The sequence below is a fragment of the Drosophila subobscura genome, chromosome A (genome assembly GCF_008121235.1).
Source record: "Drosophila subobscura isolate 14011-0131.10 chromosome A, UCBerk_Dsub_1.0, whole genome shotgun sequence".
Classification (NCBI taxonomy): domain Eukaryota; kingdom Metazoa; phylum Arthropoda; class Insecta; order Diptera; family Drosophilidae; genus Drosophila; species Drosophila subobscura.
In genome coordinates, this window is record NC_048530.1 from 14,108,642 (window position 1) to 14,124,443 (window position 15,802).

Below are 15,802 nucleotides of genomic sequence, written 5' to 3' on the forward strand. Positions count from 1 at the left end.
ACAGCACAAGCTAGAGCTGTGGAGTGAGCGCTGATCTAAAAATGATTCCTTGAATTCCACAATTTGCATAACACAAAAACGTAGCCTGCTTTTAGGCACTGCTCCTAAATAGAACAAAAGAGCAGCAGAAACAGGAACCATTGGAGAGGAATTGCATTTCAAGCAAACCCATTTTCAAGTTACATTTGTGGTTCAATCTGAATTTGGAATTACTTTCAATTTGCTGGCAAATAAATGTTGCCATTTGTCTTGGGAATTCAGTCAGATTCGATCTCAGATTCGTCGCCAGAATCATCTTTGTCGCTGTCTGCGGCCAGCACGTCGTCCAACAACTCCTGGATGCAGGTCGCGGCCACACTGTAGGACCGAAAGAGCAGAAGGAAGTATCAGTATAGATTGAAAGATTGATGGGAATATCAGATGTGATACCTGGCAAAGATCTCCCAGGGCGTGGAGCTTCGGGCGTTTCTGTAGAGGCAACAGTCCTGCGAATGCATCTGGAACAAATGGCGCTGGTCGCGGAGCTCATGCAGGGGATCATCGAGGTCTACGGCCTTGGCCACGCATTGCTGTGGGATGTGTGAGGCTTGATTGCTCCTTGGAGTGTCCTCCTTGGTCTTGGGAAAAGCTATGGCCTGAGCATGTACCTGGAACTGATGTCGCCGCTCGAGGAGCTCATTCAGGGGATCATCGACCGCCTTGAACATTTCTGAGTGTGATATTTGATGGCCTCGTCGGAGATGGCACCAGGTCGCAGCGTCCTTCGCTTCATCCTCGCTTTCGGGAACAACTTTGGGCAGCATTCTGCGCGGAATTACCATATCTTTCCGCTGATTGAGCTCCTTCTTGAGATCGGCTTGACGCCGCCGCTCCCGACACTCGATCACCAGCTGCTTGTGCTGCTCCAGCTCGGCCCGCTCCCGCATGGCCTGCTGCTGGCGCTCGTTGAGCTGCTGGGCACCAGCAGAGGCTTCCTGCCGCCACTTGAGCTTCTCCTCCATGAAGTTAAGCACCATTTGCTCATCCTTGAGCTCCTCCTCCAGGGTGCGCGACAGCAGCACCTGACCAGTGGGACTGCGCAGGATCTTCGCCTCCTTGAAGCGCTCATCGTCGGTTCGCAGGCCCGCGCCGCCAGGCTGGCACAGATACTTCTGGGACATCTGCTTGCCGTACGGCGACTCATCCAGGCTCAAAGGCCTAGCAGTTGGACAGGGCAGGGGTGAGTAGATACATTTATAGACCTGAGTAATTGCATCAGCCTGGGATCTCCCCGGCTCCTATTCAGTTTCATACGGACTGGAGACACGCAAAGCTTTTTCCCTTTACTTACCCCCCTGAGAACTGCACACGCGGCCCACGCACGACCCCCACCAGACCCTTGTCTGGGAAGGCAGAAGCTCCAAGGCCAATGCCACAAATAGGCAAATGCCAACAAATCGTGGCATCGAGTCAACAGACAACTTGAATACCCTGCCGTGCAGTGCAGAAAATACTTAAATATTTTTACCTCATTTTCGGAGAGCACTTAGAAGCCCTAGACTTGGGGCCACATTTGACCTACAGAACTACAATTTGAGATTTATATTTAAATTTAATTAAATTAACCTCAAAATAGACACTTGATGGCATTTTTGGACGTTTTTATGGATATTTTTAACAACGAAAATGATGTACGAAAAATGTAACTTCCCATTTGGCAAATAAAAAGTAAATAAAAAATAGAAATAAAATTACTAAATAGATTTCAGGTATAAATATGCATTTTCGTTGTTAAAAACTGCTGAAAATATATTCTAAATGTTTTATCTAATTCGTTGCCTTCAGTTTCTAGACCTGGCAAGCTTCATGGGTTAGCGTATGCAACTCGTAAGTGTATGAGTTCATTCATTCATTCATTCACTCACTTCTTGTGTATGAATGCGCTTGGGGGCCAGGTGACTGCGGAGCCTCGGGTCTGGGTCACTGAGGTTAAGGTTGTGCCTGTTCTGTGCGCGAATACAAACCCCCTTCGCCAGCTTATCCCACCCCTCGAATCGCAGTGATAGCGCGTAGCACGTAAATAATATGACACAATCAAATTGGGAAGCGGAGAAGCCGAAAACCGTTGAAGAATTAATTAATAAACACCGCCAAAATATAGTGATGAGGCAACCTCTGCCAGTCAGAGAGTGGGCTGTGGATATACTCGTAGATATGGGTATGGATATGCCAGGGGGGTCTGCAGGCAGAGGGAGTGCTCTCGCAGCCCGCTAAATGGCAGCGCTCAAATTTATTGATCAAACAAATAAAGCGCATCAGCAACAAAAAATCGTGTCCAAAAAAGTCGAAAATAAGAACAGAGACCCACAAATGACGAAGTCAAGTCATCAGAGCAGAGTGCCAGAAAGTGGTGGGGTGGCGGAGGGAGGAGGAGGAGTTGCCGATTTATACATAGGTTATTGAAAGGGCACAGCCAGTGGCGTTACGTTAACATATAGTTAAGGTGTATTAATAGATTATCTGAGCTTTTACGTGTGGTGCTACCCCAAAAACCAGTCAGATTTTGATCAAACTTTCATGATTTATGTGCAAACGAAATTGAACGACCAAAAGGTACATAAGGGGAGGAAGTACACGGATAATAATACCCATAAGTATGACTTAGATTGCTCTTATTTAAACAAGAATCATGTATGTATGTATCTAAAAGTCTTTTATCAATTGATGTACCATCTTTTTGGGAGACATCTGACATCTACACGAATCTAATATACCCCTTGTACGCCTTTCCTGGGTATAAAAAGTTGCAGATGTAGAATGCAAGTTGGTCATCATCAGTGAGGCATAATTTTCTAGCATATCGCAATAACATTTGTGTGGAAAATTGATAATATTTAAAAGCAAGTGGTATTACCTATGGCCAAAGCTCAATGAAAAGTATCAAAATTGATCGCAAGACACTTTGACGTGTTGATATCAAAATGATGTTCGTTGGGATTTGCTGTTGCTGTTGCCGTTGCTTTGCCCTGGAGGGAACTTATTCTAGTCTCTCGATTGAGTGAAACCTTTGATGGTTTCCTGCCCACTTCTACAGTAATTCTCTAACACATTCTCTGCACATTTGTTCATGGTGCCTTAAGTCTGTTACTCTTTATTTGAAAATTCAACAAACGTTTCCCCTTCTCAATGCGAAAATCCCAACAAGTCGGGCGGTTATGCAAAAGTTATTGGCAAAAATATTCCCTCTATGTGCATAGGACGGTATGTACATATGTACATACATACATACATATGTATATAAAACGCAAATTCCAATTGCAAACAGTTGTCGATTAGCACACGACGATCGTTGTATTTGATTACGAAAGTTCTTCGTATCAGCGAAAAGACCAAACTGCAAAAGCTACAGCAACAACGGGAGGAACAGTTGCACTGACGGTGGGGTGAGACTACGGCACTGTGTCACGGTACGGTACGACACGGCACCTCGGTTTGGCTCGGTTTGGCTCGGTTTGGGTTCGGCCTAAGCGAACACGGCGATGACCTAAGCAGCGTTGCCCTTATGGGGCATGCCTGCAGAAGCGGCCCTGAACTTGCTAGTCAGCGTCGCCTATCTGACAACAGTTAGATAGTGGCTTAAGCCTCGACGCAGGGCATGTCAGCTGTCCGGACAACCCCAACCTGCAGCCAGCAGGAACAGCGACGTGGAAGAAAGAGTGTGCGAGAGGCAGAGGGAGATTGCCATTGCCGGCTAGAGAAAGAGAGAGAGAGAGAGAGAGAGCTCCCACTTGGTAGTAAAAATTTTTTAATCGCCGCCAAAGGGCGACAAACAAAAACGAATAGCAAGAAAAGGGAAAACAAAACCAAAACAACGGTGAAAATCGTAGGCTGCGTGGGCCGAAGCTTTTGATACACTTCGTTGATCGAGTGCACACATGGCATGGTGGAGCTTTACGGCTTGCTTGGAATAATGTGGAATAAATATAAGGCACCACGAACAGAAGGACAAGTACTGCTGTTGACGCTGCTCAAGATCTCGCTATAAAGTCAACAAATCAAATATGTGCGAACACAATGCTACCCTCTGCAAGGGTATTTTAAGCAGCAGCAGTGCTGTTTTTTTTTTGCCAACGCCAACGCCAGCGCCTAGCAGCGTCAGTAGCAGAGGTGAGTGAGTAACTCCCAAGCAGCGACGATGGCGTCAGCGCAGCATTGCCAGCTGACGAACTGGAAAGTGGAGAAGAGAATGGAGAAGAGAGTGTTTCCAGCTGCCTGCTGGGCCTCTCTCCATCGCAACGGAATGCTCGCACGCTCTTCGCGCACGCAGCTGATGGCCGACGATGACATCATTTTGGATTCACAGTTGGCCGTCGCTGCCGCTGCCGCTGGCGCTGCCGCTACCTCTGTCCCTGCCCAGCCCCTTCAGAGAAAGAGAGAGAGAAAGAGGGTGTAATACTTACAGCATCTGGAGCATCGTCAGCCTGTTGTTCCTCGAGGAGTTGCCCGTGGGCGGCCGCAGCAGCTCCACTATGCCATTGTCGTGCTGCTCGGCACGCGATAACAGCTCCAGCAGCGCCTCTCGCCGCGCCGGGGGCAGCAGCTGTGGATTGCATGCCAACGGTACCAGGTGTCGGATCTGCTCCGCGTCCTCCCTTGCACTCTTCTTGTAGCGGGCACTCAGCATGGGAGAGCCGGCTGGCACCGGCGGTGGTTTACCCATCTGGCAGCGCACTCCTTTCCCGCTTTGGACTCGCGCTCCTCTGGATCGGCGGCGGCGTGGGGGTGGACGTGTCGAAGGCATTTGATAGCTCTCCCGCTCGATCCCGGTGATGAGCAAATCTAGCTGCTGGTGGGCCTCGGCCAGGGCCTTGTTCTCCATCGCCAAAGGCACCATGTGATCCGAGCTGGAGCACAGGTGCGAGTCCACCTTGGCCTTGACGGCTGCATTACGGACTAAGCCGGTCTTTGTGCTTTGCCCGCCCTTGGCCGCCTGGCTGGCAGTGGGAGGCTGCGGCGCAGTGTACGTCCGTCCGAAGGCCATGGGGCATGGGGCCACCGGCATTCGGTTGCATCTCTTCCCAACGCCGCCATTCGCCTGTTCCTTGCCGTGCAGCAGCGCCACATAGGGGTTGGAGAAGGAGTGCATCCCCCGCGAATGCAGACAAGTGCTGGCTGGACGGGTCTTTGTGGTTTCCATGGAGCTCCTGCTGGGCCGCACAACTGCCACGTTGGAGGAGCCTCGCACCGGCGGACGCTTGTCGCTGTTCCAGTTGGAGTTCCATACGGGACTCAGGCGTGTCCTGCGCTGCTGCTGCTGCTGCTCGCGGCGCCTGCGCGCGAACTGCCGACGACTGGCACCCGGTGTTGTTGGCTCCATTTACCCGCTCGCTGCTGGCTGCTGGCTGTTGCTGCTAACTGCGCTGCTCGGTCGCTGTTGCTGCTGCTGCTGCGGCGCTGCCTTGGCGCCTGCTCTGCGCTGCGCTGCGCTTCGGTTTCTGTTTCAGTTTCTTGGTCGTCGCTCGCCGGTTCGGTTCGATACGATTCGACCCGCCTCGTTTCGATTCGACTCGACTCGACTCCACAATCCACAATCCGCACTCTGCTGTTTTTTCCGCGACTGCCTTTTGCTGCTATTCCGCTTTTGTCGGCCAACCTTTCTCCTATATCTGACTACTCCCGCGCTCCACTCAGATTTCGACGGTACACAACAAGAAATAAAACTAAATAAATATAGAAAATAAACTAATTAACATTAATATCTGCAGCAATTACTCGAAATTGTTCGACTCCGTTTTTTGCTTGATTTTTTGTTTGACATTTTTTTAAAAGGCATTCGACGTTTGCCTTGGCGAGGGGTGTACGAAGAGTAGTGGCAAGCATTTTGCGTCTCACACTTAAACTCACTTAAAAGCAAAGCCTAGAAATTAGTTGAGTAATCCGCATGATAGTCCGGAAGATCTTTCAGGGCTCCCAATATGATTCATTCAAGATATCTCTGCATATATTTTGTATGGGCAAACCTTCAGCCCGAGTACCCTCATTATTTTTTTTGAAATATTATTTTATGTGCGTGTGCTTTGTTTTTCCAGAAAATCAGTTGGCCTATGCATAAACTTCAACCGACTGTTTTCAGCACAAACACATACGGAGTACGACGAGCTACGAGCTACGAGCTACGAGCAATAATCAATTTTGTTTGACAAAATAAAACAAATCTCTCTCTGAAGCGAAATTAAACAGCAAGCACTCGATATGGTAAGTCCCACAAGATCTATTCAATTATTGTAAATATAAGGGGCTGGCAGGGGGAGCAGCGGAGTGCTCCGAAATTCAAACACTTTCCAACTGGTCGCCCAGCTGGCTGGCTGCTCCAGTCCGCAGTCCCCAGTCCCAGTCCCAACCCAATCCGATCCGCTTCGATCTTCTGCGGGGGCGTAGGCCAAACAGGTTGGAGCTGTTAGAGATTGCTCATACGCCGCTTTGGCATGTCTAGGGTTTTCCGTTTTCCCGTTTTCACCTCGCGAGAGGAGCTCGTGTGTGAGCGGAATTTCGGAGTGTCAACCAACAAGAGACACCCAGACGCCCAGACACCAAAGACACGCCAGCGACAGCTCCAAGCCACCGTCATCCATTTGGCTTTTGGGCAGCCTACCCAAAACAAACAAGAAACAAAACTAAAGCTAAAGCTCACGCACTCGCCAATATATGGTCTGGCTTGCCTTATTAGACTTTATGTTAATTACCATACTAAAAATACGAAATAAAAGATTGAGACGCAGCGAGGCAGAGGCAGGGGCAGCGGCAGGGGCAGGGGCAGCGGCTGAGGTGAGGTACTCCTCATCGGTAAAATATTTCAAGAGCCACCATCAAAGTGCGTCCCAAGTGGGCGTCCTCCGACTCTGGTTACAGTCTTTAAATGCTTTTTGTTTTGGGGAAAATTTCAAAACTTCAGAAACTGCTTTCAGTGGGCGAAAGCAAAAGTTTAACTCAAGGGCCTGGCGCGCTCATTCCTTATACAAAAGTGTACAATGCGAATGAAACTAAGCGCAGAAATATTCTGAGCGTGGTGTGGTGGCTGGACGGTGATGTCATGCAACTTTTTACACACAAAATATCATCAATTTACGAAACGATTTATCTGTTGTCCGATTAATAAAAACGAGAGCCACATAACTCAGGCAACTTCTGGAGAGCCTGCTTAACCTGAAGCATCAGCTAATCATCGCCAGAAGAGTCATCAGCAGAATTATCATGCTGATGATCATTCAGCATGGCACAGAAAGAGAGGGCAGCGAGGGAGATTGCTTGACGAGAGTCACAACATCTGATAAACGGAAACGTTTTATTGCCCTGAGCCTGGGCTAGGGCTTGGGCTTGGCTCTGCCTCTAAATGATCTTCGCTTGGATTATCTTTTCAAGGCGTTTATTTGGCAGGTGCTCAGCTTTGATTCAATTTCCCCACACAATTCCCAACCATATATTTGTGCCTATTATTAGGTGATCAAGTGGGGTTACACTTTCCATTCATCTTCGGATTATCGATCGCTTTTTCGTAGAAGTTTTCTCGCTGTTCTGCATTGGCCGCAGATGATCTTATTCCCAGGCGATTTTCCTCCCCACATACAAAGCCATTTCGGCATTTCACTCACAGTTTAAACGATTTTATGGCCATTACGTATACGCACAGTGTACGCGCGTGTGTGCTCGAGTGCGAGTGTGAGTGTCTGGGTGTGTGGGATGGGATGGGATGAGTATGTTATGGGGGATCGTCTGCTTGTTGGAGGCGTCTGCTAAAAATTATCTGATCCAAGGCAACAGTAGCAGCAGCCAGTCCCCCCTGCATGACCCCCACGAACCATTATCCACAATTGCCGCTCGCTGATTGACAACTTTGATTGATGCCCGAAGCATGGGGCAGAGTAAACAGAGCAAAAACAAATGCGAGAAGCAGAGAATAACACTTGACGCCCAACCGAGGGCGACCTGCCGACTTTCTCTCTGACTCTCTCGACAATCCCTATGTGCCACCTGCCACCTGCCACCTCATCTTTCGATCTCTATCTTCCGTATATCTATGGATGATCTACCAGTCCCTTAGCCCAAGGGTGCCCCTAGGGTCTCCGTTGCGACAATTGTGTGCCATTGTTCTCCCATGATTCAGCTGCTCAATGATTTAATTATCGCTTATAGTTCGCAAAAAAACAGGCGCTGCCTGCGACCTATTGCGGCTGCCTCTGATGTTTTATTGTGTTCTGTTTATTTGTTGTTGTATTTTTGCTGCTGCACCAATTGTTCGCTTAAAATTGCAGTTTTTATTTGCACTGCAACTGGCACTGCCACTGCCACTGATAGCAAATGCAAATTGGCAACGACAACAACAGCAACAAGAGCAAAAAGCAGTAAAAAGTGCACTCGAAATTGAATTGAGAGCGGAAACTCCGCAAATGTGGAGTCCAGCAGGACAGGCCTGTAAATCAGCAAAAGCTGCGCAAATATTTTAGGTATATTTCTGTGAATCACAATCGGCATTCAAGATCTCACTTATGTGTATCAATAACATGGCAATCCATCCCGTAACACCAAATGAATGTGGCAAAATGTTTGGTAATCTGATACTCCCGCTGCCTCAATCGCCTTCGTTGTTGTTGTGCTTGGAGGTCAAATGAATAGCTTTGTTTGTTGGCTTTGCACATCTTTGGGAATTATCAATTTAGCAAGCATCTATTTAGATATTATTGGATGTCTGGTGGGTGTTTTATCGGCCACAACTCTTACATTTCAGAGCAAAAATATTCAGCTGATGGATTAAAGCTTCTTTGGAGTTTTATTGTTGGCTTTCCCTTGCAGATTATCGCTTTACTTTACCCCAAATGGTACAGAAATGCTGCCACCGCCTGCCTCGGGGTAAGGGCATTGGCACTTCGACCTTTGGCTGCGTGCTTCGTTTTGCTTGTTGAATTTTCTGTGTTTGTTTTGCTTGCTGCCCATTAGGCGTTGAAAATGTTTCCTAATGCTTGTTGTTGTTGTATTTTATTTTCGTTGCTTTTGTTATTGTTATTTTCGGGATGGCAGCGAAACTTACTGGAAGTGAGGCTGCTGCCCTTCCCTCCTGCTGCTGCTGCTGCTGCTGCTCCTCTCTCTCTCTCGCTCCCTCTCTCTGTGTGTTTAATTCGTTTCTAACTCTAGCGATGATCTAAGTGAGACGTCCCTCGTCTATGCAAAAGGAACAAAAACGCAAAGAGAGAGCGAGGGGGAGCGAAATGATATTGTTGCCACATCTGGCGCGAAAACTTGAAGCGGATGGCTGGGTCGTGGGGCAGGGGGCGGTGGGCGGTGGGTTAATGTGCGTTTAATTTGTGCAAATTAAATTTTTGGCCAAAATTGCGAGTGTGCGGGGCGGGGCGGGGCGGCCAAATGTAAATAATATTTCGCACAGCACCAGCACGACCCCCCCCGCCCCGGCAGACGGGGGTTTCCCCAAGCTACACAAATCTTGAGAAACATTTGCTGAAATTTCATTTCATTTATTATCATGATGCATGATTTTTATGATGATTTTTTGGTTGGTTTTTTATGGGCAATTACTTAACATTTACAAGCCCATAAACATAGATCATATGGGGTGGGGGGCCACTTGACACTCAAGTCTCGAGTAGCAAACCCAATAAATTGTGCTGAAAATTAGTTGCACTTCGAGAGCTTTAATCGCGGAGCATCAATGGAGGACTAGGATTGTCTTCGTGTCTGCATGCTGGCATACACTTTTCACTCTGAAGTTTTTCCTGTTTGGGCGTACAAGGCGTGGGGGCACTTCCCTCTTGGGTGGGTGCTAACGGCCGGAACGTGTCTAAACAAAGCTCAAGTATGGGGGCCGAGAGAGCCACCAAAGAGCAGTTAGGCATGACCCGAAATGGCAGCGCAATGCCTTCAAAAATGTCAAAATGGAAGCCTAGAAATTTGCTTACCAATAAAAAAGATCTTCGATGGAGATTCAACTGCTTTTGCAGAACTTTGTGAGCCACCCACGGGCACAACTCATTATTGTATAATGTATGGTTATTGTTGCTGTTTTTATCAATTATTTTACGCTGATGCTCATCACTTATTGTGCTATATGTATGCATATACATACGTACATACATATTTACATACATTTTTACATACATTTATGTACGTACATATTCATATTCATATTCTTTGTGTTGAGGCCTTTGGGCATTTGGGTATTGGATTACGTGGAAATTTCGCTGTCGTCTGCGGTTTTTGCACTCGATTCCCCTGCGATGTGACATGAGGGGCAGGCGGACAGACAAACCGAAGATGAGTCCCCACAGTCACTCCCCCCAGCAGTCTGTACCCTTCTGCAGGCAAAAGAGAGAATTATTTATGATGTATTATGAAATATTTGAAGTACGTGATTTCCGTTTGAAATGAATCGAAACTAATACGGATGCCCCGCCCCGTCCACAGTCTCACTCGCCGGAGCCGCCTGTGTACTGCTACAAATGCAAGCAGATCATCGAGCAGCGCATCATCACGGCATTGGGCCAGACCTGGCACCCGGGCCACTTTGCCTGCAAGGACTGCGAGCAGCCCATCACAGATGCCACCTTCAACATTCAGGACAATGAGCCCGTCTGCACCGACTGCTTCGTGAAGAACTATTCGGGCACATGCTTTGGCTGCAAGCAGCCCATCATGGAGGTGAGTACAGTCCGTACAGCAGTCCCCCCTTGCCGTCCCTGTCCCGCTGTTCACTCAACAGTGGCCCCGCGCAATTCTCGTCGTCTGTTTGCCATAAACTTTGCGGCTTTACTAGCTTCGATGTAATGAATATTGTCAACATTTGTCTTGCGATTCTTGGGCACATGCTTAGACATCTACAAGTACGAGTATCTGGCAACTATTTAATTAGGGAAGTGATTGCCATTTGTATATTTAGCCTGTCTTTTCCATTGAAATACATATTTATATTATTTCTGTAGAGAGAGAGAGAGAGGCGCTGCTAAAGCTGCTCAAACTGCTTGCAACTATTTGAATATTTGTCGAATAATATTCCCTTCCCTGTGCAGTCCGCAGTCGATCAGCACAGAAGCCGCTCATAGGCGCTGCTCCCACTCTAATTGGAGACTTTTTCTTTATGAAGAAGGTGCTTGAATCTGTGCCACAACATATTCCATTTATCATTAATTCTTTACCCAAAGAGTGCCAAAAGATTTCCATTTCAATTGCCTTGTTCCTTGCTGATTTTGATTGTTTTTCTAACCAAAAATAAGGGCAGCAGTTTCTTGGCCTCGTATAGAGTATTCCCCAATGCCATGCGGATCATTTTCACTGAGTCCCTCAGCTCCCCAGCTCCCCAGCTCCCGCAGCTCCCCAGCTTTTGCTGTTTGCTGTTGGCCGCAAGGTCAGCAGCGCTGCTCGTTGTGGGTGTGTGCGCGATTGATTGGCTTTGATTATGACACACACTGCACATACACACATTGTATATTGCATGCACTATTGATTTTGTCACTCTCTCTCCCTCTCCCTCTCTCTCTCCCTCTCCCTCTCTTCTGCACTTTGCCCGAAAGTATGCAAAGGAAATGCGAACTTAATGGCTAATCGTTCCCCTTTGTCCACAGCGCACCATCAAGGCCATGGAACAGTCGTGGCACGAGGAGTGCTTCCAGTGCAGTGGTCCGTGCAAGAAGCCACTGGCTGGCACCTCCTTCTACGAGCGCGACGGCCAGCCCTACTGCCGTGTGGACTACGAGCAGCTCTTCGCCATCCGCTGCGCCGGCTGCGACCAGCCGATCACAGACAATGCGATCGTTGCACTCAAGGCCAAATGGCATCGCAGTTGCTTCAAGTGCAAGGTGAGGTATCCGCTCGAACTATTTTCGAACTATTTTTATACATCTTTTGTTGTTTGCTTTCGTTGCAGAAGTGCGGCGCTCCCATCACGGCCAGCACTTTCGCCGTGGAGGAGAACCAGCCGATGTGCAAGGATTGCTCGGGCTAGGAGCTGCCCCTCCTGCCCCTCCACACTAGCACCAGCAAGTACCCTTACCCACACGCACACCCACACACCCACACACACCCCACACTGGCTCCACACTTCGATATCTATTGTGGATGATCTATTATTATGGTATTTGTAGTCAGTGAAGCGATCGCCCGCGGAAAGAGCGCGCACAACTTTTGGGATTTTCACATTTAAATTTTGGATTGTTGGATTAGACAAGAACACGATAAATGCATTTGGCACACCTGTCGAGCGCCTGCAGCAGTGCGTTTTGGGTGGCCCGAGGAGGAGGAGGCAGCATGGCGCTGATTGAATGCTGCCTGCTGGCTGCTGGCTGTTAATGCTTACAATTAATTATTATAAATCTGTTTAGTTGATAGGCACAAAACAATTGTTGTCCACACACAAACAAACACACACACACAAACAAACACACACACAAAGCTTTCTTTCAATTGTTACCCGTCCGCCCTCTGGATTAGACCCTCTCTTGATTGCTTTTCGTAACGCACAAAAGTATCTGATAAACGAAATACAATAAATAAACATTAATCTGAACAGCTACAGAATATATCGCAGGTGGAAGGTTCATTTCTAAACCCATTTAGTGGCGAAGTTCTCCCCTTCTAACAGAGCGTTGAAACCAGCAGCGCCAGCAGCGTCTCGGCAGCACTGTTAACATTCTGTTTCCTGTAACCGCTAACAGCGCGCTAGTGTCTACAGAGCTGTTACCACTGTAAACATCCTGTGTCCCCTAACCGCTAACAGTCTGCAGCGCTAACAGCGCACTAGCGTCTGCAGTGCTGTCTACATTGTCGGCTTCTGTGGAGAGACTCTCCGCTGTTGTGCGCTGTGGCGAGGACCCAAAACATATTCACCACGCACAGCGAGGCAAGCTGTAGACTGTGTGATGAAGACGTCAGCTTGGACCACACTCAGCGCTGAGCCCAAGGCTAACATTTCCCAATGCAAATCCGCTTGGTTTTCATCTGAACGAATAACCCAACACAATTCTTCATTTATTCATGCTAAATACTTTCTCAATTTTGCAATGTGGAACTGCCTGCCACTTTCCATACAAAAATGCATCGATGGCCGAAATCCTGTCTATTTTGTTGCACAATTTTGTGGTTTTGTCGTTCGCCGAAAGCTTACACTGTATTAATTTTGCGTTTGTCAATTAAACTCAATTCAATTAATGTTTTGGCATCTGGAAAGGGAAAGAGTGCTGAAAAATGCAGCAAAAGTGAAGCAAATGCTTGTGGAAATCTGCAGCTTACCTTCTCGTCCAGGATGGCGCCAATGGAACGCATCAGAGGATCGAGCACCTGCTGCACTTCGGATCTGGACACATGACGCAATGCATCGATCAGTGCCTGCTGCAGCTCATCCTCCAGCTTGGCGCTGCGGCTGTCCCTGCCCGCCGCTGGCTGCTGCTCGGTCAACTTTGCCTCGGGCACGTCATCCATGGCCACCTGTGTCCTTACCTCCTCTGGGCTCTGGGCATTATCCGCAGCGGATTCGGTGGCCCGTGCCACGCCGGCGGGTGCCTTGGTGCGTGCCACACGGCCGCGCTTCAGCTCCTGCGGCTTCTTCTTGGCCACCAGCCGCGGCTCGTACATCTTGTGATCGTTGAGGCACATCTTGAGGTCGTAGTTCTGCTTGCTCTTTCGCTCCTTCCCCACCGACTGGGGCGGTTGAGGCTGTCGGTGGACGCGGCGATATTGTTCGCGGGCCAACTTGAAGCGCTCCTCCTGCATGTCCTCGATGAAGGTGAGAAACCTTGTGCACCGCTCGCGCAGGCACTCAGCCACCGGGTCCTGCCTGTCCAGTATGCCCTTCTCCACGCACGTGCTGCTCAGCGTGTAGATCATCTCCATGAGTGCGCTCAGCTTCTGCGGCACCTTGTCCAGCAGGAAGTAGCGCAGCTGGCGCTGGTACGTGGCAATCGATTGGTGCATCAGCCCGTACACGGACACCACCCGCTGGCAGGCCTCGTTCGAGGTGACGCTGTGGAAGTGGGTCACCGGCGTGCGGCGCACATCGTCGATCATGCCCTTCAGCGGGTACAGGAAGTTCCTGGAGAAGCGCACGCAAAACTCGAACGCGTTCCGCTCCCGCTTCCTGCGCTCCTGACTGCTGCACTCGGGCACCTGCAGCTGCAGCAGACTGTGCTGCAGTCGGTCCAGGGCGCCAATGATCCGCTCCTGCTTCAGCGAGATTTTGTTGTAGATGCCCAGCTTCTGGCACTTGAGGTGCTCCAGCGACTGGCTGCACACCGGCAGCTGCATCTGCCGGCACCTGCGACGCTTTGGCCGCTGGCAGGGGACAGTCGCAGTGGCAGTGTCAGTGGCAGTGGCAGCTTGACTCGACTTCCCGTCCCGCCCGCCAGGCTGGCGAGAGTGGAGTGTCTGCAGCTCATCCGTCTCCCTTTCTGCTGGACTCTTCTTGTGCGGCAGTGGCACCACCCGATGCTGACTGCTGCTGGCCGGCGTCTCCTCCGACCGCTGTGAGGTGTACCGCAGCGGGTTGAGACTGCGCCAGAGATGCACTCCCCGCGAGCCGCACTCCACCTCGCAGAACATCGGCCTGTTGTGGCAGTTGGCCAGTGTGGCGTCTGCCTGGCTGCTGCCACAACTGGGGCGACTCCCCACCTCACACATATACTCCTCCCGATGCTTGTACTCGTGCTCGAGGTCGCTGTCCTCGCGAAAGAACGGCGCCGTCGACTCCGGCTCAAGGCTGCGATGCTGCTGCATGAATTGGCCTGCGGCAAAGTAGGAGATGTTCGGCGCCTCGCACACCTTCACCCTGATGGCCTGCGACATCATGGGCGAGGGTATGACATCCGCAAAGCAGGCCGTCGGCTCTCGGTACAGCACTTCGATGGCCTTTTGGATAATTGCTCTCTTTTCGCTCCCATCGCCAGCATCCCCAGCATCGCCAGCATCGCTGTTCGCTTGCCGCAGCTCTTCGGGAATGATTCTGCGCTTTGGCTGCGTCTTTGCCGCTCTCTTGCGCGGCTTGGGTGGCACCTTCAGCGCCCATCTCTGCACGCACGGTGGAATCTGCAGCTTGGGCTTGCCCTCTGACACCCTGACACGTTGCGCCTGCTGCTGCTGGAGCGGTGGCTGGACGACCATCAGCATTGCCCCGGATGCCTGCACCCAGGCGGGCACCGACTCCAGCGACTCCAGCGAGTCCAACTCGTCGCACACCTCACTGGGAATGCGCTGCTGGAAGTGGCGACACTTCGGAGCTGCCACCGACAGCTGCGTCTCCACGTCCATGTCGCGGGACGTGTACTTGCTGATCACATCACGGCCAGAGCTGCGCACCTTGCAGAAGATCGGCCCTCCACCCAACGACTTGCCGCTGTCATCCCGCCGGCGACTTTGCTCAGCCAACTCCGCTGCCCGCTGATCGTTGTGCCGCTGCACCGCGTTCTGCATGGAGTCCGGACCGGCAAACTGGAATGGCTCTGATGTGTGCCGTGTCTGTTGGCTGTTTGCTTTGCTCTCTACTCACCCGAAACTCAAACCTGCTGCTGCCCAGGCCACCAACTTCAGGGCTCAACGCATCTCTCTCGTTGCTCATTGTGTTCTGTGTCTGCACTCGTTACTCCGCTGCTCGATGCTCGTTGCTCGCTACTCGTTACTCGCTACTCGTTGGGGTTTAATTTTTGTTCAGATTCAGAAACGAATTGATTTTTTGGCTTATATTTTCAGTTTGAGTCTAAATTTTGTCTGAAGCTCCGCTTCCAAAGTGAGGGGAGTCTTTGATGTGAACTGAAAACAAAGGCAGCAGCTACTACGA

At 49.9% G+C, this 15,802-nt stretch overlaps 3 protein-coding genes across 3 annotated transcripts; 1 reads left to right on the top strand and 2 right to left on the bottom strand.

The window, feature by feature from the left end:
- Positions 1 to 196: 196 nt before the first annotated feature.
- On the bottom strand, positions 197 to 5,384 carry LOC117903426. Its single transcript, XM_034815448.1, has 3 exons — positions 4,440 to 5,384; positions 430 to 1,197; positions 197 to 357 (listed from the first exon to the last, which is right to left on the bottom strand). Exons 1-3 carry the CDS (start codon positions 5,354 to 5,356, stop codon positions 258 to 260), a joined length of 1,785 nt encoding a protein of 594 aa, XP_034671339.1. The 5' UTR covers positions 5,357 to 5,384; the 3' UTR covers positions 197 to 257.
- An 832-nt stretch (positions 5,385 to 6,216) lies between these two features.
- LOC117903436 (transforming growth factor beta-1-induced transcript 1 protein) lies at positions 6,217 to 12,557 on the top strand. The gene is made up of 4 exons (XM_034815460.1): positions 6,217 to 6,234; positions 10,450 to 10,683; positions 11,604 to 11,837; positions 11,906 to 12,557. Exons 1-4 carry the CDS (start codon positions 6,232 to 6,234, stop codon positions 11,981 to 11,983), a joined length of 549 nt encoding a protein of 182 aa, XP_034671351.1. The 5' UTR covers positions 6,217 to 6,231; the 3' UTR covers positions 11,984 to 12,557.
- A 497-nt stretch (positions 12,558 to 13,054) lies between these two features.
- On the bottom strand, positions 13,055 to 15,747 carry LOC117895677. Its single transcript, XM_034803505.1, has 3 exons — positions 15,515 to 15,747; positions 13,267 to 15,456; positions 13,055 to 13,196 (listed from the first exon to the last, which is right to left on the bottom strand). The coding sequence occupies exons 1-3, from the start codon at positions 15,581 to 15,583 to the stop codon at positions 13,182 to 13,184; spliced, it is 2,274 nt and encodes a 757-aa protein (XP_034659396.1). The 5' UTR covers positions 15,584 to 15,747; the 3' UTR covers positions 13,055 to 13,181.
- Positions 15,748 to 15,802: the final 55 nt, after the last annotated feature.